This window comes from Humulus lupulus, chromosome 7 (assembly GCF_963169125.1).
Source record: "Humulus lupulus chromosome 7, drHumLupu1.1, whole genome shotgun sequence".
Classification (NCBI taxonomy): domain Eukaryota; kingdom Viridiplantae; phylum Streptophyta; class Magnoliopsida; order Rosales; family Cannabaceae; genus Humulus; species Humulus lupulus.
Genome location: NC_084799.1, coordinates 144,868,116 through 144,891,653, shown reverse-complemented (window position 1 = coordinate 144,891,653; position 23,538 = coordinate 144,868,116). Strand labels below are relative to the sequence as shown.

The 23,538-nt window shown below is 40.5% G+C and overlaps 2 protein-coding genes across 3 annotated transcripts; both read left to right on the top strand.

The window, feature by feature from the left end:
• Window positions 1–3,390: 3,390 nt before the first annotated feature.
• LOC133788689 (pentatricopeptide repeat-containing protein At4g17616) lies at window positions 3,391–6,941 on the top strand. 2 transcript variants are annotated; one of them, XM_062226246.1, is made up of 3 exons: window positions 3,391–3,795; window positions 4,034–4,118; window positions 4,307–6,941. In XM_062226246.1, exon 3 carries the CDS (start codon window positions 4,440–4,442, stop codon window positions 6,591–6,593), a length of 2,154 nt encoding a protein of 717 aa, XP_062082230.1. In that variant the 5' UTR covers window positions 3,391–3,795; window positions 4,034–4,118; window positions 4,307–4,439; the 3' UTR covers window positions 6,594–6,941. The 2 variants fall into 2 exon arrangements, with proteins under 2 accessions (XP_062082230.1, XP_062082229.1); XM_062226245.1 differs by lacking the exon at window positions 4,034–4,118.
• A 13,964-nt stretch (window positions 6,942–20,905) lies between these two features.
• LOC133792258 (uncharacterized) lies at window positions 20,906–21,961 on the top strand. The gene has a single exon (XM_062230167.1). It carries the CDS (start codon window positions 20,906–20,908, stop codon window positions 21,959–21,961), a length of 1,056 nt encoding a protein of 351 aa, XP_062086151.1.
• Window positions 21,962–23,538: the final 1,577 nt, after the last annotated feature.

Sequence of the window (23,538 nt, the reverse complement as noted above, 5' to 3'; positions counted from 1 at the left end):
TCTGCTATAATTTCTCTTTTCTTCTCAAAATTACACAACTCTGTGAAACTATCCAAAATTGACCTGGTCAACTTTGATAATTCTAATTGATAATTAAATCAATTAATTGAGACTATCTAGATGATTTTATCCAAGGTACAATAGGGACCATGGGCCTATGAAATCAAGCTCTAATAAGTTATCATAAATCTAACAAATAAATTTACTAACTTATTAATTCCTCGTGACTCCACTATAGACTTGGAATTGCACTCTTGAATTCATAGAACACTCTATAACAAATATAGTTACGCTATTAATTATCCATTGTTACAACCATAATTGTCACTCAATCCTCTATAGACGGTCTACAATGAGATAGGACTAAAATACCGTTTTACCCCTCATTGTATTTTATCCTTAAAACACTTAGTTCCTTGTAAATGATATTTCAGTAAACTAATTTAATTACTGAAATGAGATCTCTATCATTTAACACCTTGAACCAAACTAAAAGGAAACCATTGTTTCACTTCTTCATCAGAAGCTATAGATGTTCATATCTATGATTAACACTCCCACTCAATTATACTACCAAGTTTCCAAGATGTAAGTATGGGCTAGTCCGTAGGGTAAGCTGGTAACGAACAAGTCAATGAACTCAAATAATACAATCAGCTAGAATACTAACCACTCAGAATTGAGATTGAATTGATCTATGGTCAACTATATGATATGAATAGAATAGATAATAACGGTATGTTTACTTATCTTATCAACTGTCAATATCGGTCCAGTCCGATGTAACAAATACATCCGATCTTATCTACTTTGCTAATGTTCTGGAAAGAACATAACACTATAATGTGTAAGTAGATCATATCGTAGATTGGCAAGTCAGTGTAAATCATGGGCACTGACTAATCTTAGAACTAACTTATTTTGAACATATAATCATATTTATATTCCACTGTGATTACGTCACTATAAATAAGATTAGCTATATGCTCGAGATTTAATAGAAGTTTATATTAAACAAATAATCATGAAAATAAAATATGGGAGCAAAGTGATTGACCAAGATTTCTATTCTTTTATTGATAATAAAATGATATTACAAAGAATTTGGGTTTTAATTAGGGCATAAAACCCCAACATTTTGTTCCTTCATTTTTAATTTATAACTTATCCCAAGCATCCTAGGATATTTCACAATTAGTTATAGCCTTCATTTGACTCATAGACACAACATTACAATGGCATGAACTCTTTGGAGTTCCAATTTGCTTTTTCAATCTCAACCGTGGTCCATTCAGACACGGGCTTCTTTTTAGTCTCCTCACCATCCTTCACAGTAGGAGGAGTCCAACCATCAACATTTGCATTCCACACACGCTCATCAATAGCCTTGAGAAAAGCTCTCATTCGAGCTTTCCAGCAAGCATAGTTGGTTCCATCAAGCATGGATGGTCTAAAAGTAGACCCACCTTCTTTGAAACAATCCATCAAACACTAACAAGGTAGCAAGCAAGAAAACAACAAAAACATTCAGCAAGCTAACAAAAACTAACAACACCTAAGTAACCAACATAAGGACCAAAACTAAATAGTAGAAGCAATAAAAGCAATGGCCAACACACAAAGCTATGATACCAATTGAAAGTTGATTAACTAGTCCCACTGATTTACCCACTTAGATTAACAAACAAAACCAAATTTGGTTCAAGTGAAGGTGTAGAAAAATAAAAATGACACAATAATTTTTACATGTTTCTACCACGATTTCTCATGACGTACATCCATGGGACCTCGTCCAGAGGTGAAGTGATCAACTAAGAATTAAAGAGTCATTACTATCAGTTCAAATACAGAAACACAAATTAAAACTCCCTCTTAATTGGGTTCCTAAGAACTTGATGACTACAAAGCAAACTTTTGGATTCTTCTTCAAACAACCAACCTCCTACTGGTAGAATGATTGCTGGACTCTCTCCAGTTTTTGCTCAAGCTCCCCTTGAGACTTAGCTTGAACTCCCTTTAAGCTTTGCACCAGAAAATTCAAAATTGATTGGTGAACTCTCACCAAATAGCCATGGGAAATGAACAATAAAGCAAAAAATGCTTCAGACATTTTGCAAAGAATGTTTCTTGAAGAAGCCATTTTTTAGCTGCTCGGAAAGGTAGGGCTAATTCACACAAAACGATTATATATACTAGGGCACACAAAGGGAAAGCCAACTCAGCAAAACATGTGCTGAATTAAAAATCACCCGCTTCTCGACTTTCAATGTTATAACATGGAATGCATGTCTCAACATAATGTTCAATGCATGAAAAAAATACATTACAACAACCATGGGAGTAGTATTGTAGGAAGGACCAAGTTTTCATGTCTCTCAACCATGGAGAAAACTTTGGGAAGGGAAGGGAACGATAAGCAAAATTTGGGCACGAACAACATGGAAAGACTCATTTAGACCATTAGAAATTGTAAAACTTGGTCTTGATTATGAAAGGCAAGAGAATCTGCAAAAGTTGCACATGTATAGGGATAAGGGGACGAAGTTCAGTAATTTCATCCCTAATGACTTTCAGTTTTGTAAAGTAAGCACTTATAGAGTCATGGCCTTGGTGAAGGATGATGAGTGATTCTCTCATTTCCAATATCCTTGGTCCATTCCCTTGGTCCAATCTGTGATTGAGTTCACTCCACATTGCAGCAGATGTGTCGAGATACATTACAATGCTTTTGAATTTTTGAGAAACAGAGTGGAGGATCCATGACATTACCATTTGCTTGCATCGGAGCCAAGAGTTGAGCAGTGGGTCATCTGGCGCCAGTTGAGGAAGAGCTCCGGTGAGAAAATCTATTTTGTTCTCAGCTCCAATGGAAATCTTGAAAATGCGTCTCCATGCCTGGAAGTTCTTATTAGTCAGGGGATGAGAGGCTAACATGAGCCCTGGATGATTGCCATTGCCGAGAAAAAGGGACTTGTTACATCTTCATAGGCAAGTCAATCTTAGGTTTGCAGGGCAGTAAATCGATTTGAGGCATTATCTTCGATGGTTAGTTAATGCCGTGAGGTGGAGGAGCTTCTCCGTTTGGAACTTCAGAAACCAAAGCTGAAGTTCTTGTTCAAGGTCGAGCCATTATCTTCAATGGTTAGTTAGGATTTTCTCTTATACCATATTAGTTTGCTAAACCAATAACAACCGAGAGGGAAATGCCTCTTTATATGACATTTTATATTCTTGGTTACAAAAGGTTGCAACTGTCATGAGCTGTAACTAATTAACAATATTAAAACAGAAAAGGACAACGAACTAAGGCTAACTAAAACTAATTAACTAAATGAGTATCTAATATTTGTAAATGCGAGAGTTGTTGGGTTCATGGTTAGCAAGTAAGTGTAGTGAATGCGAGGGAAGTGGGGGCAAGTGTGGATTCCCTGTGCCTTCTTATCATTTACATATGAATATGATTTAGAGTAGTTGATCAATCAATCCTTCCATAAGGAATGATTCCCATTCCCTTGTGCTGCCAAACGCTATAAAGCAGAGCAGTCACTATTCACTCTTCTTCTACTTACTGTCACCGTCACAGACTCACGGCGCCTATCCTACATTATCATCTTCTTTGCCTTGCCTCCTTTTATCTAACATATTCTATATTTTTCTCCCCATTTCTTCAAACGATCACCGGGTAAACCCAAACACTCTGCTTCCTCTTCATGTTCTCTTTGTATTCTTTCTTTCTCAAATTCACTGAAAACCCCTAAATACGCTCTCTTACCCCACTTGGGTCATCGCTATCAGGTATCTAATCTTACTCGTTATTTTTCAATCGGAAATGTTTCTTTTGTGATGAATGATTTTAATTGTTATTAAATGGAAATTCTTTGGCTGTTTTAATGTATACGCTCTCTTCCTAGATTATGAATTAGTTTCCTTTTCGTTTTTTTTTTTTTTTTGAAGATTATATGCATTTATTTAGCGAGAGTTATATAAAGATCCATCCCTAGATGCATATTAATACTTTTTAGAAAAAATCCAGTGGTGGCATGTGGACCTCATAGCTCCGGCAACACTTTGGTGACTTTGTTATTTTTGTTTGGGGGTAAACTGGAGAACCCGATTTGGTAATTGAACCTCTTTAACTTGAATGGATAAATTACGATTTGATTTGGAATATATATATTTTTATATTTCCTGGTTTTTTTGGTCAAATATAAGCTCCCCTTTATAACATTTTTTGACATTTATGGATGATTAGATGGGAGTAACCTCTCTCTCTCTCTCTTTGAAGTTTATACTGATTTATATGCAGAACCTTTCATTTGTGGGTTATGAGGCGTGTCGTGATGTCGCCTGATTTTCAACTTTGTCAATATATACATAAAGGGTCTCCAAAGCATACGCTACTTTAGCACACTTTATCACGATTATGTTGGTCTGTATTTATGGCACTACTACTGATGAAAGAAATTCGAGGTCAACTCACTTGGAGCAATTCATTGAGATTTCGTGTGGCTTCAGCTACTTGTCAGAATGCCTTAGTATCAACTCAAAGTCGAGAATTATATCTCAGTAGAAGTTCTTGGCTGCCTGCATTATCGAATGTTTGTTGTGTAAAATGCCAGAATTCTACTATCCATCATTTTTCTACCAGTGCTGAGAGTGGAAAGCTATGCTGGGAAGGTTCCTCTCATGGAATTTTGTTGAAGAAACTCAAAACAGCATTACAGTGTCGCCATGTGGATGAAGCATGGGTATCCTTTTCCGATTTTAGGAAATTGCATGGCTTTCCTGAGGCTTCCCTTGTGCATAGGTTGATAACTGAACTTTCATATTCATCAGAGCCGTATTGGCTACGAAAAGCATGTAGCTTAGTCTTGTTAATATCAAAAGAGAAGTCGTATCTGCTACAAGGTGATGTCTTGACAAAACTCACCCTCTCCTTAGCACGGTCTCAGTTGCCTAATCCTGCCACAGTGATTCTTAGATTGATGCTTGAGAAAGACATGTTACCTTCCATGAATGTTTTGTGGTTGGTTGTTCTGCATTTGGTAAAGACAGAAATTGGTACACATCTTGCTTCCAATTTCTTAGCTCAATTATGTGGAAGTTTTGTAAACTTACGTGCAAACAAGAGCAAACACGCAGAACTAATAAAACCTGATACAATGATATTTAATCTAGTGCTTGATGCATGTGTGAGGTTTAAACTGGCTTTCAAAGGACAACATATTATGGAATTGATGTCGCAAACAGGAGTTCTTGCTGATGCACATTCCATCATCATTATTGCCCAGATTCATGAAATGAGTGGACAAAGGGATGAGCTAAAGAAATACAAAGTCCATGTTGATCAAGTTTTGTCTAAGTTCGTTTGCCATTATCGGCAATACTATGATAGTTTGCTGAGCTTGCATTTCAAGTTTAACGATTTCGATGCTGTAGCTGAGCTTGTGGGGCTCATTTGCAAGTTCAAGGAGTGTCTTCCTATTCAAAGAGACAAGAACTTAGAAAAGATTTTTCTTGTTCCAATTGGATCTTACAATCTAAAGGATGGGTTGAAGATGCAGATACAACCTGAGCTGCTGCAGAAGGATACTGTCCTGAAAGTGGAGAGTAGGCAAGAGCTTATTCTTTTTAGGAATGGCAAGCTTGTCCTTAGTTACAAGGCTCTTTCAAAACTCATCAAAGAATTCAAAACGGCTGGGAGGGTTAGTGAGTTGTCAAAACTTTTACTCGGAATTCAAAAGGAACAATGTTCTTTGAGAGGCTCTGATTTGTGTTCTAATGTGATTGATGCTTGTGTTCATTTAGGATGGCTAGAGTTGGCCCATGACATTTTGGATGACATGGAAAGCTCTAATGCTGCTATAGGTGTTAATACTTATATGTTACTCTTGACAGCATACTTTAAAGGAAAAATGTTACGAGAAGCAAAGGCTTTGCTCAAACAAATGAGGAAGGTTGGTATGCCAATGTTTTTATCTGATAAGATGGTTGTCACAGAGAGTCTATCGGACATGGTAGATAACAGCCCCAAGTATGATTATTCATCAAACTTGATTGGTAAATCAGATTTATATCATTCTTTGATTCAAGAAGTGAAAGATGAGAAGCTGATTCCTTCAATGGTTTTTGAGTTGAATTCTTCTATCTACTATTTTTGCAAGGCCAAAATGATTGAGGATGCTATGAGAACATACAAAAGAATGCAAGAGATAAACATTCAACCAACTTTGGAAACTTTTACTAATCTTGTGTGTGGATATTCTTCTCTGGGAATGTACAGGGATATTACAATCTTGTGGGGTGACATAAAGAGGAGTATGGAGTTTGGAAATCTTTCAATAAGCAGGGATTTATGTGAGCACTTGCTAATGAACTTCCTTCAAGGTGGTTACTTTGAAAAAGTTATGGAGATCATCAATTATATGAAGAAACATAATATGTTTACAGACAAGTGGATGTATAGGACTGAGTTCTTGAAACTTCATAAGAATCTTTACAAAAACTTGAATTCATCAGAAGCTAGAACTGAGGCTCAAAAAAACCGACTACGATATGTTTTGGCCTTTAGGAAATGGGCTGACATTGATTAAGGTTTATCAACATATGGGATGTTCATGGCATTTTGGTTATCTACTTTTGAATGATACAAGAGAAATACCTTTTAAAAATTAGGCTCACTGCCTGGAGGTGATCGATTGGGATTAAATTCTTGCATGAAAGGTTGCAGCTTCGTTCTGGTACTTTCATCTCTATAGCTCGTCGAATCCTTTTGTTGTTTATGGGTGTGTCACTTTCTGGATTTGCGTTACAAGCTGAACTGTGTATTTCTATATTATTTGTGTTGATTTACTGTCTTAATATACTTTTCTATGTTTTTTTTACACACATACACATATACATATGTATATATATATATATAAATATCGGAGTTCATTTTATTTATGCTTAAATTATTGTTTGTGCATTAGTTGTTGCTTTCTCAATTCTGGCATTGTGAGCTCACAAATTTATTGTGCATTTGGGAACTTTTAGGAAGTTGTTAGAGCATAGCTGAGTATAATTCTGAAAATTTTGCTATTTGCTGCGCTTATCTTTGTTTCAGCGTTTCACCTATTTTAGCTTAATCAACTTTTCATTCGCATATATGAATTTATATGAAAATGTGTAGAGTTTACATTTAAATTTACAATTAGTATTCTTGAAGTAAGGGCATTGACGCTCTTTATAGAACAAATTTGAGATAAGAAATTTCAATTTATATGCTTTAAGAGCACCCTTATTTTTACCATAGTTTGAAAAATATGATTGAAAAACTGTTTTGGACACAATCTCTCATTGTTCTAACCCACTATCTCTCTCTTCTCTGTCTCACAACCTCATACCCAAATCTTCTAACATTATTGCTGATCTTACTTATATTCATCGCTACATATTACTTACCAAAAGATTTTTTTATTCTAAGATCAGCAATATTATTTTCGCAGGTTTAATGGGTGGCTACTTTGTTTATCCAAAAATAAAAGGGCTGAAACTTTGAGTTTTTAAGTAGACAACATGAATCTTTGTGTTGTTTTAAAATGGAAATGTTAAAAAATAGTAAAATGGTATTGAGAAGATTTGGGTATAAGATTGTGAGAGAGAGAAGATAGTGGGTTAGAATAATGAAAGGGGTAATTGTCTGCAAAATATTTTTTCAAGAATGTTTTTCACATTTGGCATTAAGGGGTATATTTTTTCAATAGAGGTGCTCTTGAAGCTTATAAATTCAAATTTCCCATTGAAATTTGGTCAGTATGGAAAAAGAATGTTTAGAATGTAAGTACAAACTCACAAGAACTCTTATAGAATTGGAGTGTTAAAAATGAAAAGTGAACAAAATGTTAAGAAATTATCGACCAAGGATTTTTACGCTATGTATGTCAGTTATTGCTTTTTGAGCTGCACATACACATTCAAAGGTTTCGGTGTCCTTCAAAATGTGCAGTCCAAAGTTGTATATATTCTAATTGAGGTTGAACTCTGACCAAGGTAGTGGGTTGCTAGATTTTCTTTCTTTCTTTTTAATTTTTTTTTTTTCAGTTTGTGTTGAAGCTTGCTATTTGCATTTCATCTACTACATATGTGCAGTATATATATTCATTTGTTTTGTATGGTGTGTGTTGGAGTTGGTGATAGCTCCAACGAACTACAGGAGGTTGTGGTTAACTTAGCAACTTATGTTCTTGGAACTGGCCTAAACTTTATCACTATTTCATGTTCCTCCCTCTCAAAATGGCCACCATTGATAAGAGATTCTTCTATTTGTTTCTTCATGACATCTAGGCTAAGACGAAACACATAATTTCATTTTGCTTTTATCTTGACGTAAAGGTTTTGTTTGAAATAGGAAATTTTCTGTAAAATGAAATATTAGTGGAAAATATTTTCTTAAAATTTTATCAAGATTTGTTAAATGTATATTTTTAGAGTAATTGGTAGTGAAAATATCCAATATTTTTTTCAATTTTAGGGGAAAATATTTGAAGTTTGAAAAATAGTGCTTCCGTTGCTACTTTTTATCCACGCATTTTCGCTGCATGTGAGCTAGCTCCACGCAACAGGAGTTAATGGGAATCATTTGGTTGCATGAAAGAGGGATTGGCAAAATGCAGAGCAAACAACCTTTGGACAACCATTTCCTAGGCGATGGAGCTATTACCATATAACAATTTCATAATCAATCCGACCACTATTGTGTAGCTTCCGGTCACATCATTTCTTATGTTTATTTTTTCTTGTGTATTAAAAGTAGGCCATGATTGTAAAGGGAAGACCCAATCTTCATAAAAATAGGAAGAACACCTACCTTGGAGGGTGTTTAGACGTTTCCATTTTTCTAAACCTTTATTTGTCATTTATCTTCAAAGTTACAACCCAATTTGAAGTAAATGTTCAAGGTTTGGGTTAATATTTTGGCGTTGTCTGTGAGAATGCTTTCATCGAAGTAAATGTTCTCAGACCTTAATATGAGCAATGACAAGATCCTCAACGTGTCTTAAAGATGTAGACATTCTCTCGAAGGAGAAGCAAATGCAGACAACAATAAAGAACATCTTGCACCGCACCTCTGATAATTCTAGGATATAAGATTATTTTTACTAATTTTAAGCTTACATTTCAATCAAGAAAGGAGTGGTTTATAGTCATGTTTTTATGTAATTTATTAATTTCAGATTTTCATTATCAAGTGCTAAAAATTTGCTAGAAAATACCTAAAAAATGATAGTTTTGTCTTTAATGGTTGTTGGAAAATTTTGGTTGGAATTTGGAAGTGCATGTGGCAAGTTTATGAAGTAGGAAATCCATAATGCTACAGCACCGACAAAGTAATTTTGAGTCTGGGCTGCCACCTCAACAAGTACTTCAGTCTTCTTTGAATTGAAGGATCGCAAGTGCAGATTTTTGGACGATTGAGCTTTTCATTAAATTGGTGACCCAAATATTTTTACTCTTAGATAATCCTTTTAATTTTGGGAAATCACAAAAATACTTAAAGTTTTAAAATTAATACTAAAAATACGGAATCTGTAAAAAAATTACATAAATACGAAGTGGCATAATTGTAAATATGGATTTTTTTTTGTAAACAAAGTATACAAATTTGTAACAATACAATTTTTTTCTAACCAAAGTTTACAAATTTGTAATTAAAATTTACATGTGTTGTAACCATATGTTACAATTTTGTAAACAACATTTATAGACTAAATAGAAAATTGTAACAGGTGATCACAGAACCATAATATACTATTATCCGTATTTTCGTAATTTTTGTAAAATTCTGTATTTTTCAATTTTTTTTTTAAATTTACAGTGCTGAGTGTAATTTTTATTTTAATTTTTACCCATTTATTAATCCTCTTACTTTTATACCCAGATTTACAATGAATATACTCATTATGCCCCTGAGATAGCATAAGAACCAGTACAACCATCAAATCCAACTCTTTTTATTGTTAGCTAATAGTTTTGAATAATATTTAATAGCAAATAAAAACAACAAATACATAGTTAAATTAATAGCTAAAAATTTATATATTTTATTTTGTTAAGCCTAGTAGTATAACTTTTAAGCCTTGTGGTTTAAATTTTAAAGACTCGTAGTTTAAATTTTAAGTCTTGTGATTTAAATTCTAAAGACTCGTGGTTTAAATTTTAAGTCTTGTGGTTTAAATTTTAAAAGGTTGTTGTTTAAATATTAAGCCTTCCAGTTTAAATTTTAAAGAATAATGGTTTAATTTTAAAGAGTCGTGGTTTAGATTTTAAAGGATCATGATTTATATTTTATATGGTCGTGTTGTCCATGTTTTCACCAAAGGACACGTGGAAATCTGATTAGAGCACGTGGAGAGGATGTGTTTCTCTTCAGGTGTGGCCACACCCTGAGGGTCAATCCTTGGAGGGTGGATGTCTCGGCTAGAGGCCACGTCCCTCGAGTAGAGGTAAGGCACGAACGTCTCTCCAAGGCCATGTCCCCAGGACTAGTTAGTAGTCCTCGAATTCCTTACACACAGTTGTTTTCTAGGGCAAGGAACTTGTCCTCAAGACCTAGAAGGCTAGCCAGGTGTCAACCAGTGCGGGTTTGCAGCGTCAGAGGACCGTCTGACAACCTTTTTGGCGATATGTCCAGTGTTGTCAATTGTACTACTCGACAAAATATGCCGCCTGACAAAGAAATATGTGCGACATGCCCTGACAGTGCCAGGGGAATGTTCCCCATAAAGTAGGTAACTTTCTGTAGTGGGCCCTATCGCCTGGGTCGTGGTCTCTAGTTAATGCAGCCCAATGCATTAAAGAGGTATTAACACCCCAATAACGGGGAGAATGTGTATTAATTAGCCCAATGTGTATTAATTATAATTGATTAGCAATTAATGACCCTAGCCTCTATAAATAGGGCTGGGGATCTCATTGTAAGTGGTTCAGAATTTTGATAGAAAGAGAGTCTTGTACTCAAAGCAATATAAACGCTGCCTGAGAAACTCCATTGGAGATTGCCCTAGCAAGCTTCCAATCACCGTAATACTAGAGACTCGTGGACTAGGGCTCTTTTATTGCCTAAACAACGTAAAAATTGTTGTGTTCTTGTTGTTTATTTCTTTAGTCTCTCATCGTTACGTTGATAGTGAAAAAGGCAGTCAACATTTTGGTGTTTTCATTGAGAGCTTGAAGAAAGCATTTAGAACATTTACAACCATGGTGACCACTCGAAGAAATGTCACAGACGACGTAGTCCCTCCTACCAGAGTTGAAGGAGGGGAAACCAGTCTACAGCCACCTCAGGACTTGCCTAAAATGGTGGAGGATTAAAGGTAAGAAAACTGCACCCGGTTGTGGAATTATAATGGGACTAAGGGTTCCCTATTTTTGTGTGCTTTTTAAAGGATGGTATTATGCCATGTAAACAGTAAACCAACGACCTAAGAGTGTCGAAGTTTACACTAGCGCATAGGGCACGGCTCGGCCACTAGTAGCTGAGGATAGCTTATTATGCACTGAACTCGGTTTAAGCGGGCCGGAGTCAGTGGGTTAAATAGAGGGTGCGACCTAAGGTGTCAACCCTGACTATTATGTGATTTGTTTGATATTACTTATTGGTGGATTGTTATGCTATATAATTGGATGATAGCTAGCCACTGTTGAGGGGAGACAGGGACAGGAAAACCATAAACTTCTGTTTTTCCTTTAGAAAGGCTGGTGGTTGTCTGTACACTGGAAATTTTGTAAACAGGCTTTTAAACGCTATTTCTTTTGGGATCCCATGTGTAACATGTTTAATTATATGGAAAGTATCTTTTGAGACGAAAACCTTTTAACCCTAGCACATTAATGACTTTAGCAATCACGTTTTCAATTGATTGGCTTGATTAGCAAGTCCTGCACCTTTATAAATACACAATGTAGCGGTCTTGGCTATCCAAGGCGTTACAACTTGGTATCAGAGCGTCCTAGGTTTAAGGGTTCCTGAAGACCAGCTGGACATGTACATTCACTGTTAGAGATAAGCTCGATTCAGTGTTTGGTAATGTGTATGTGTGCTTATATGCTCGTATGCTTGGAATAAATTATGGATGTTGTTATTTATTGAATTAATAGGAAGCATGAGATACTGATAGGGCTTGGCCCTTGACTGCTGTATGAAATATTAAGGCATGCTTATTAGCATCACTGTGCATGTAAATGAATATTTGGATGGTTAACTGCATATTGTGTGTGGGTGAATGCTTTTGTCTCAACTGTTGTGTGGTAATGTTGGGGCATGCTTATTAGCAACCGGTGCATGTGGATAAATGCCTATATTTTGATTGTTTGTGATTGGTTATGTACCTTTGGCGGATTTTGGAGAAGCTTTTATCCTGTCATCATGGTCTGATAGTCGAGTCGTTGATTGCAGATTGACTTGGATAGCCATGCGTCCAAGAAAATCTATGCGACTAGCCGGCACTAGGTCTGGGACCGGGGGTGATCACCAGGGCCAGATTCCTCCGCCAGTCCCTGAGAACTGGCAGCAACTAAAGGCAGATATGCAAGCGCGATTGCAAAGTCAAGATGAAAAAATTCGCTTGTTGCGGCAGCTGGCTCCATCAGGGAGTGTTGCCCCTATTGTACCACCTGCAGTGGTACCAATTGTTCAGTCAGGGGAGGTTGGGAACAGGTGGGAGCCGTTATATGAGCGGTTCAGGAAGCAACAGCCCCCAATCTTTGAGGGAGGACCTAATCCATTGAAGGCCGAGCAATGGCTGACTATGATTACTACTATCTTGGATTTCATGAGGATAGAGGGCCATGACAGAGTGGCCTGTGCCACGTATATGTTGAGAGAGGATGCCCGCATTTGGTGGGAAGTGGCTTCACAAACCAGGGATGTTACTGCATTGAGTTGGGAAGGATTTAAAGATTTGTTCAGTCAGAAGTACTATAATGTTGCCATCAGGGCAGCAAAGGTTAATGAGTTCATTGGGTTGGTTCAAGGCAACATGACAGTTACAGAATATGCCCTGAAGTTTGACAAACTCGCAAAGTTCGCACCAGACCTTGTGCCTACAGATGCGGCCAGGCAAAACAGGTTCATTAGGGGGCTTAATGCTATGATAGCCCGGGATGTTAGGATCACAACGGTACCTGGAGGAACAACTTATGCCCAGGTCGTTGAGAAGGCTCTTACTGCTGAGGAAGCGGAAAATAAAATTTGGAAGGAAAGTGCAGTGAGGCGCGATGGTCGCAAGGTGGTGCCTCCTTATTCTGGGTCAGGTAGGGACGGAGGCCCCAGTGATTTCAAAAGAAAGACCCCTGACACTTAGACCGATGCTGGTCCTGATAGGAGGGGTCGGGGTGGTCAGGGCGGTCGTCAGGGCGGCAGTGAACCATGTAAGAGTTATCCAGAGTGCCCAAGGTGTAGAAGACGCCATCAGGGCGAATGTCGAGCCAAGGCCTGCTATGTATGTTGCACAGTGGGGCACCTTAAGAAGGATTGCCCAACAGTGAAGAAAGGGGAAGCAGGAAAGGTGGACAGCTTGACTCCAACTCGAGTGTTCACCTTGATGCAGGCAGAGGCCGAGGCTAGTCCCTCGGTAGTGACAGGTCATCTTTCTAGCGCTGGCTCTCCTTTTTCTGTATTGATTGATTCTGGTGCTACACATTCCTTTGTTTCTAGTAAAGTGATTGATAGACTGTGTAGACCTAGTGAGTATTGGACTGCGGGGTTTGGGACTTTATTGCCTACTGGGGAACTGGTAGTGTCTAGGAGATGGATAAGGGCACTGCCAGTGATGGTGGATAGTAGGGAGCTTTTAGTTGACTTAATTGAGCTAGATATGGAGGATTTCGATATGATCTTAGGGATGGATTGGCTGGTCAGGTATGGGGCTACTATTGATTGCAGGAAGAAGATGGTGACTTTTGAGCCTGAGGGCGAGGACCCTTTTGTCTTCGTGGGTACAATATGTGGACCCCGCGTACCCATGATTTTTTCATTGAGAGCCAGAGACTTGTTACAAGGTGGATGTATAGGTTTTCTTGCTAGTGTAGTGGACACTACCAAGATGTTGCCAGCGGGGCCGAGTGAGACCAGGGTGGTTTGTGAGTTTTTAGATGTATTTCCCGAGGAGCTACCGGGGTTGCTGCCACACAGGGAGATTCAGTTTGTTATTGAATTAGCACCGGGGACAGAACCAGCACAAGAGCACCATATAGGATGGAACCAGCAGAGTTGAAGGAACTAAAGATACAGCTGCAAGAACTTCTGGATTTGGGATTCATCAGACCTAGTTACTCTCCATGGGGTTCTCCAGTTTTGTTTGTTAAGAAGAAAGATGGGACTCTAAGAATGTGTATAGACTACAGAGAATTGAACAAGTTGACCATTAAGAATAAGTATCCTCTACCAAGGATTGATGACTTGTTCGAGCAGCTACAGGGAAAGACGGTGTTCTCAAAGATTGATCTTTGATCTGGTTATCACCAGCTGAGGATCAAGGATGAGGACATACCGAAGACGGCCTTCCAAACGCGGTATGGGCACTACGAGTTCTTGGTCATGTCTTTTGGTTTGACCAACGCCCCAGCAGCTTTCATGGATCTAATGAACAGGGTGTTCAAGGATTTCATAGATTAGTTCTTCATTGTCTTCATCGACGACATCTTAGTGTACTCCAGTTCAGAGGCAGAGCACGAACGGCATCTTCGACAGGTTTTACAAAGATTAAGGGAACACCAGTTATATGCGAAGTTTAAGAAATGTGAGTTTTGGTTGTCAGAGGTGACTTTTCTTGGGCATATAGTTGGTGCAGAGGGATTAAGGTGGATTCGTCCAAGGTGGAAGCAGTGAGAGATTGGCCGAGGCCAAGGAATGCCTCGGAGGTGCGGAGTTTTCTTGGGTTGGCAGGCTATTACAGGCGGTTTGTAGAGGGGTTTTCAAAGATTTCTTCACCAATGACAGAGTTGACAAGAAAGAACCAGAAGTTTGTTTGGTCAGAGAAGTGTGAGGACAGTTTCCAAGAGTTGAAGCGACAGCTTATTACTGCACCTATACTGAGTCTTCCTTCGGAAGAAGGAAAGTTTGTAGTATATTGTGATGCATCGAGGATGGGTATGGGCTATGTGCTGATGCAGAATGAGAAGGTTATAGCTTATGCATCGCGGCAGCTGAAGGAGTATGAACAGCGGTACCCTACCCATGATCTGGAGCTGGAAGCGGTGGTATTCGCACTGAAGGTTTGGCAGCATTATTTGTATGGGGATAAGTGCAAGATATACACCAACCATAAGAGTTTGAAGTACTTCTTCACCCACAAGGATCTGAACATGAGGCAAAGGCGTTGGCTGGAGTTAGTTAAGGCTATGATTATGATATTCTGTATCACCCAGGGAAAGCCAATGTTGTAGTAGGTGCATTGAGCCGGAGGGGCTCGGGGCAGTTATTTAGTTCTGTTCAGATCTCGAGAGAATTAGCTGATGAGATGGCCAGGGCAAAGATAGAGCTGGTGGTGGGCCGGTTGGCCAATATTACCTTGCAGTCGACCCTGCTAGAGCAGATCAAGGAGGGGCAGTTGGTAGATGCGCAACTTCAAGAAGTTAGATGGAATATCTTAGCAGGGATAACTAAAGATTATTCTTTATCTGAAGCTGGCATGCTCCGATATCAGGGGCAGATTTGTGTTCCGGCAGATGAGGTGATCAGATGAGAGATACTGGATGAGTCTCACACTACGCCATACTTGCTTCATCCAGGTACTACAAAGATGTACCAGGATCTACAGACATTCTATTAGTGGCCTGGGATGAAGAAGGATGTGGTAAAGTATGTGGCTAGATGTTTGACATGTCAGCAGGTGAAGGCTGAGCATCAGCGGCCAGCAGGGTTGCTTCTGCCTTTGGGTATCCCTAAGTGGAAGTGGGAAGACATTACGATGGATTTTGTGGGAGGTCTACCCAGGACGGTGGGACTTTGTGACTCGGTGTGGGTAATAGTAGACAAATACATCAAGTCAGCTCATTTTCTACCAGTGAAGTCAACTTATACAGTGGAGCAGTATGCTGAGTTGTATGTGAGAGAGATAGTTTGTCTCCATGGGGTTCTCAAGCCTATTGTATCTAATCGAGACCCTATCTTTACCTCTAAGTTCTGGGGAGCTCTACAGAGAGCCATGGGGACTCAGTTGAAGTTTAGCACAGCCTTTCATCCTCAGACTGATGGACAGTCTGAGAGGACGATCCAGGTGTTGGAGGACATGCTTAGGGCGTGTGTGATTGATTTCAAGGGATCTTGGAGTAAGTATCTTCCATTAATTGAGTTCTCATATAACAATAGTTATCAATCCACGATTGGAGTGGCTCCTTATGAGATGTTATACGGAAGGAAGTGTAGGTCGCCCATTCATTGGGAGAAGATGGGGGAGAGAAAGTATTTGGGGCCAGATATGGTTCAAAAGACAAATGAGGCTATTGAGAAGATTCGAGCCAGAATGCTCGCTTCGCAGAGTAGACAGAAAAGCTACGCTGATCCTAAGCGTAGAGACATGGAGTTCCAGGTTGGGGACCACATGTTTCTGCGGGTTTCGCCACTGCGAAGGGTGAGGAGATTCGGAATAAAGGGAAAACTAAGCCCTTGGTTTTTTGGACCTTTCGAGATTTTAGAAAGGATTGGACAGGTGGGTTATAGGTTGGCCTTGCCACCGTCGTTGTCGGGAGTTCATGATGTATTTCATGTCTCCATGTTGCAGAAGTATGTTTCAGATCTGACACATGTATTGAAGTATGAGGACCTAGAGTTATAGACAGACTTGTCCTACGAGGAGCGACCGGTTCAGATTTTGGACCGGAAGGATAAAGTTCTACGGAACAAAACGATTCCATTAGTTAAAGTGTTGTGGAGGAATAGCAAGGTCGAGGAAGCGACCTGGGAGCTAGAGACAGTGATGTGGGATCAGTATTCCGAGCTATTCAGGTAAATTTCGAGGACGAAATTCTCAGTAGGAGGGGATAGTTGTAACGACCCAAAATCACTAATATGGCTTAAGGGCCTTGATTAGTGTGCCGGGAGGGCATAGTTGGCTTATGTGTGTATTTATTAAGTTAATGTGTGATTATATGATAAACATGCTTGTATGGTTATATGAATGTAAATATGATTATATGCTATATTTGTGAGAACCACATTATTATGTGGGTAAGTCTGCAGCGTGTGACTCGAGGCGATCCTAGGGAGCTAGTTAGCGGGAAGTCACAACCGAGCTTAATTTTTGACTTGGGGTAAGTCAAGGGGTAATTCGGGTATTAGATGATTATTTGGGTTATCGGGATATATAAATAAATATATGGATATATATTTGAGGTTAGGAAGCCTAGGCGGGAATATTGGGGAATTTTACCATTTTGCCCTCGGGGACGTTTTCGGTACCCCGAGCCTCGAGATTAACTTAATTACCTAAGGTTAGACTACGTAAAAATCTCAGAATTTGGTGGAAATAGAGGAACCGACTCTTCTATCTCTCTCTCCTTCTTTCTTCTTCTCTTTCAAGGGAACCACTAGAATCTAAGAAACTCAACTAGAAATTATGTGTGTTTGAGCAGAATTTGTGAGGGATTAGCTTAGTTCTAACTAAGGGACACTCAACCAGGACCAAGGTAAGAACTGAATTTCATTCTTGAGCACTAGAATTTTGAGTTTTGGCTGAGTATTAAAAATGTTTATGGTTTTGATGTTTAAGGACTGAATTAAAGCTGAGAAGCTTGGGTTCTAGCTCAGAAATTGTTAAGGAAGTGGCTCATCAAGGAAGGTAAGCTTCAATTTGTAGTTCAAAGCTTAAATTCTGAGTTTCCATGACTGGATTTAGAGTTCTTGAGCTACTGGGTTTCAAAAATCAAAATTGGATTTTAATGAGTTTTTAAGCTAGGTTTTTGTTGGATTGAGTTGCTAGAATCATGTTAGGAGTCTTGTGATCAATGGGTTTTGGAATTAGGGTGCTTTGGGATGGTTTTTAGCAAGGTTCGGATGCTAGAAATGGTGGTTTTTCTGGGCACGAAAGGTTGGGTCGTGGCTCTGTTCTAGAGTGTTACGGCCCTGTGAATCAAAGAAGAGCCAAGGAGGCTCTGCAGTGGGGAAGCATCGCGGTGCCTCAGGGCAAGGCCGCAGTGCGTGTTTGTCTTCAGAGAGGCTTAGCCTCTGTTTCAGGGGTGGGCCGCGGCTAGGTTTCAAGGGTCGCAGCCCTTAGGGGCATTTCTGATATTTTGGAGGTTTAAAGCACAAGAACCTAACCTAGGGTGCTCGGGATCGAATCCACCACCGTGTTTGGTGGAACTCGATGTCCCAGAAGCTAGAACTCCATTCGGAAATATTAACGCAACTATTAATGGTCCTCCTTATCTTGGTTGTGACTAGGTATTAAGCTAGGGCTCGGGAAGCGGATCGTGCTCGAGAGGCGTCGCTCGTAATCAGTGAACTTGGAAATTAAAGATAAGAAAACTGCATCTGGTTGTGGAATTATAATGGGACTAAGGGTTCCCCATTTTTGTGTGCTTTGTAAAGGATGGTATTATTCCATGTAAACAGTAAACCAATGACCTAAGAGTGCCAAAGTTTACACTAGCGCATAGGGCGCGGCTCGACCACTGGTAACTGAGGACAGTTTATTATGCACTGAGCTCGGTTTAAGCGGGCCGGAGTCAGTGGGGTAAACAGAGGGTGCGACCTAAGGTGTCGACCCTGACTATTATGTGATTTGTTTGATATTATTGATTGGTGGATTGTTATGCTGTATAATTGGATGATGGCTAGTTGACTCTTTGGTTGAATCTTCATGCTTTGTGATTATTGTGGTATGCTAAGTATATGGACAGGCTTAAAGGGTTATCCAAATGTTATTACTGCTTGTTATGTAATATGATATGTTTTCTTGCTGGGCCTTGGCTCACGGGTGCTTCGTGGTGTAGGTAAAGGCAAGGGCAAGCTTGATCAACCTTGATTTGGAGAGCTCTGAGAGCAAAATGTACATGATTAGCTGCTCAGCTGCCACAGTTGAGGGGAGACAGGGACAGGAAAACCATAAACTTCTGTTTTTCCTTTAGTAAGGCTGGTGGTTGTCTGTACACTGAAAATTTTGTAAACATGCTTTTAAACGCTATTTATTTTGGGATCCCATGTGTAAAATGTTTAATTATATGGAAAGTATCTTTTGAGACGAAAACCTTTTAACCCTAGCACATTAATGACTTTAGCAATCACGTTTTCAACTGATTGGCTTGATTAGCAAGTCCTGCACCTTTATAAATACACATTGTAGCGGTCTTGGCTATCCAAGGCGTTACAATAGGGCTAACTACTGCAAATTTTTCCTCGTGTGCCTCACCCCTTTAAGGATTCTCGGGAGAAGCCCTCATCCCGATGGGGCATATAAAGCTTCCTATAACACTTGGAGAAGTCCCTCGCCAAGCCTTCAAATACTACACCTTTGTGGTGGTAGACTGCTCCTCGGCGTATAACACCACCCCGGGACGGCTTGCCCTGGTAAATTTTGGAGCTGTCACCTCCATCCACCACCAGTGCATGAAGTTCCCCACAGAGGAGGGGATTGGTACCGTTCGTGGAGACCAGAAAGAGGCGAGGCAGTGTTACAATGTGTCCCTCAAGACCCACGTCATGGTGGTGGAGACAGCAGTCCTCGAGCAGTCTGAGGCTTTGAAAGTACACGCGGTCTAGGAAACCGGGCCTGACGATTTGGACCCAGGGGTTCAAGAGGAGAGGGCCATTGAACCAACAAAGGAGGTGGAAGAGGTAGTTCTTGATACCGCCACCCTCGATAGAAAAATAAAAGTTGGGGGAAGCTTGAAGTCCGAAGTCCGAAGAGAATTGGTGGACTTCCTCCGAGAAAACCAAGACGTGTTTACATGGTCACATTTCGACATGACTGGCATTGATCCAAACATCATCTGCCACACCTTAAATTTCGATCCCAACTTTGCTCCCATTCAGCGAAAGAAAAGGACATTTGATCAAACTCGGAAAGAGGCTCTCAAGGCCGAGGTAGACAAGCTCCTCACCAACAGATTTATCTAAGAAGCCCAATATCCCAGGTGGCTATCCTACCCTATTCTTGTGCCAAATACAAATGTCACCTGGAGGACATGCATCGATTTCTCGAACTTTAACAAAGCTTGTCCGAAGGACTGCTTCCCGCTTCCCAAGATAGATCAGATGGTCGATGCCACCTCTGGCTATGATCTGTTGTTGTTCATGGATGCATACTAGGGCTATAACTAGGTATCTATGCATGTCGCGGGCCGAGAGCATACTAGTTTTCAGACCGATAAGGGTGTCTACTGTTACATCGTGATGCCTCTCGGACTAAAGAATGCTGGTGCCACCTACCAGAGACTGGTAAACCGGATGTTCAAAAATCAACTAGGGAAAAATATGGAAGTCTACGTGGACGACATGCTGGTCAAGTCTAGGACAGCTCCCAACCATGTGGGCGACTTGGCTGAGGTTTTCTCAGTGCTCCGCCGATTCGCAATGAAATTAAATCCCCAAAAGTGCACATTTGGGGTCACCTCCAGAAAGTTCCTAGGTTTCATCATCAATGCTCAAGGAATTGAGGCAAACCATGAGAAGATCATGGCCCTGTTCGAGATTCCATCTCCTCAAAAGCATAAAGACGTGTAGAGCCTGATAGGAAGGATTGCAACTTTGAGTCATTTTGTCTCCAAGGCAACAAACAAGTGCATCCCTTTTTTTAATGTACTTCGAGGAAGTCAGAGATTTGAACGGTCGGAAGAGTGAGAACAGGCATTCCAGCAGCTTTAGGCACACATGTTAAATCCTTCGATCCAATCCAAGCCAGTAGACGGAGAACCTCTTCTACTCTATATGGTTGTCTCAGAGAATGCTATTAGTGCTGATTTGGTGTGGGAGGAAGGCCGTGTTCAGCACTCGGTCTATTACAATAGCAAAAGACTCCTCGGAGCAGAGTCTAGGTACCCGCTAATGGAGAAGTTAACTTTTTTCCTCATGGTGACTTCTCAAAAACTAAAACCCTACTTCCAAGCGCATCCAATTAAAGTCCTCATAAACCATCCCCTTAGGCAAGTCCTTCGAAAGCTAGAGTCATTACGAAGACTTTTGAAGTGTTCGGTGGAGTTGAGTCAGTTCGGCATCACCTACAATCTGAGGACTGCTATAAAAGGTCAGGCACTAGCCGATTTCATCGCTGAGTGTATAGGGAATCATGAGAAGCCTCAAGGTATCCCAGTGGTTGGACCAGCCTGGAAGTTGTATGTGGACGGGTCTTCAAATGAGAATGGTGCCGGAGCTGGACTCGTTTTGGTTTTCCCTGAGGGGCACAGAGTGCACAGTGCACTCCATTTTGGGTTCAATGCCTCTAACAATGAAGCGCAACATGAAGCCTTAATCGCTGGACTCCAAGTTGCTCTGGAGCTCAAGGCCGAGGGCCATGAAATTTTTAGCGATTCTCAACTCGTGGTAAACCAAGTACTCGGAGAGTACCAGGCTCGAGGAACAAAAATGGCAGTGTATCTGGCAAAGGCTCAAGAAATGTTGCATAACTTCAGAAGATTCACTATTCAGCATGTGCTACGAGAGTATAATTCCAATGCCGACGCCCTGGCTAAGTTGGCCACCACCAAAGACGCTGAGTTGATCAATATAGTCCCCATTGACTACTTGGATGCTCCGAGCATCTCAGCTCCCGACGAGGTGGAAGTTATACAACCCCAAGATGGCTGGATGGAACCAATAATAAAATATCTTGTCTCTGGGGAGCTACCCCAAGATAAGAAGGCAGCTCGAAAGGTGCTCTATCAGGTACCTTGGTACACAATCATGGACAGTAAACTATATCGACGAGGTTATTCTTTTCCTTTTCTCCGATGTGTGTCCAAGCAAGAAGCCAGACTGATACTCTGAGAAGTACACGAGGGCTTTTGCGGAGACCACGCCGGGGGGAAAAGTCTTTCCAAAAATATCTTGAGGCAAGGATACTTTTGCCCCACCATGAATGGAGATGTGATGGATTATGTAAAGAAGTGCGACAAGTTCCAGCGTTTCGCTAACATTCCTCGAGCACCTCCAAATGAACTTACGCAGATGACCAATCCATGGCCTTTCGCTGTCTGGGGTATCGACCTTATCGGGTCCCTGCCTACAGGAAAAGGAGGGATGAAGTATGCCATAGTGGTTGTAGACTAATTCACATAGTGGGTCGAAGCTAAGCCGCTCGCAATGATCACCTCTAAAATGGCCTTGGATTTTTCATTAAAAACATCGTTTGTCGATATGGGCTCCCAAGAAAGATAGTCTCCGACAATGGGTTGCAGTTTGATAGTGAAGTATTCACGGACTTCTGTCAATGACATGGAGTTATCAAGAGCTTCTCCTCCGTGGCCCACCCGCTGGCAAATGACCAAGTGGAAGCAGTTAATAAGACACTAAAGTCCACTTTGAAGAAAATACTGGAACAGGCAAAAACAACTTGGCCAGAGGAGTTGCCTAGGGCATTGTGGAGCTATCGCGCCACTGCCAGGACCTCCACTGGCAACTCGCCATTCTCCATGGCCTATGGGTATGAGGCTATGCTCCCAGTTGAGGCAGCAATCTCCACGCACCGACGGGATAAGTATGACCCGACCACGAACCATGCTTTATTGTGAGAATCCCTGGACCTCGTGGAGGAGCTCCGTGAAGCTTCTCAGCTTTGCGTAGCATCCTACCAACAGAAGGTAGCCAGGTATTTCAACTCTAAAGTGAAGGATAGAAAGTTTGGGGTCAGAAACCTAGTGTTGCGAATAGTCTTCTTAGCCACCCGAGACCCCGGTGCAAGAGTGTTGGGACCTAACTGGGAAGGCCCATACCAAGTCGAGAGCATTATGTGTCTGGGGACATACAAATTGGCCCTGCTAAGTGGGGGATTGATTACCCACGCCTAGAATGCCAAGCCTCTTCACCTGTATTACTAGTAATATGAGCAATGAACTTTGTTAATTTCTGTAGTACCCTTTGTAGCCTTCTGGCACATTTAATGAAAACTGTGTACATAAAACACGGTAGGAAAGAAATTTATTGTCTGCTTATATTTCTTAGTTTCCTTTATTCTGTTGTTGTTATGTATAAGAGCACCCACTTGCTGGCCTGAACAAGTGAGCACAGATTAGTCTTCGATCACTTTAGGGGCATGGAGTTAGGACAATGTCACAACTTTTGGGGAACGACCGAGGAAACTAAGCTTGTCAAGCGAAGAAAGCCTAGTGTCACCACCCCGAGTATAGAAAAACCTAGGAAGCTAATCGATTCCAGCCTAGGAGACTAAGCCTGTTCCAAGCAAAATAGGGCTTAGCACCTAGAAATTAGACAATCTTAGTAGCGCGAGAATATACTTTTGTTATCTCCCGTGGACATCGTGCCCGAGGAGCTTTGACCAAGTCTTTGATCTCAAGATGCAAATGGAAGACCTAATACTCTGTACTTGGTCTCGGGGCAGACTTGGG

Coding starts and splice junctions, on each gene's coding strand:
- LOC133788689 (XM_062226245.1), top strand. CDS start 4,440: ATGGCACTACTACTGATGAAAGAAATTCGAGGTCAACTCACTTGGAGC.
- LOC133792258 (XM_062230167.1), top strand. CDS start 20,906: ATGGTTGTCTCAGAGAATGCTATTAGTGCTGATTTGGTGTGGGAGGAA.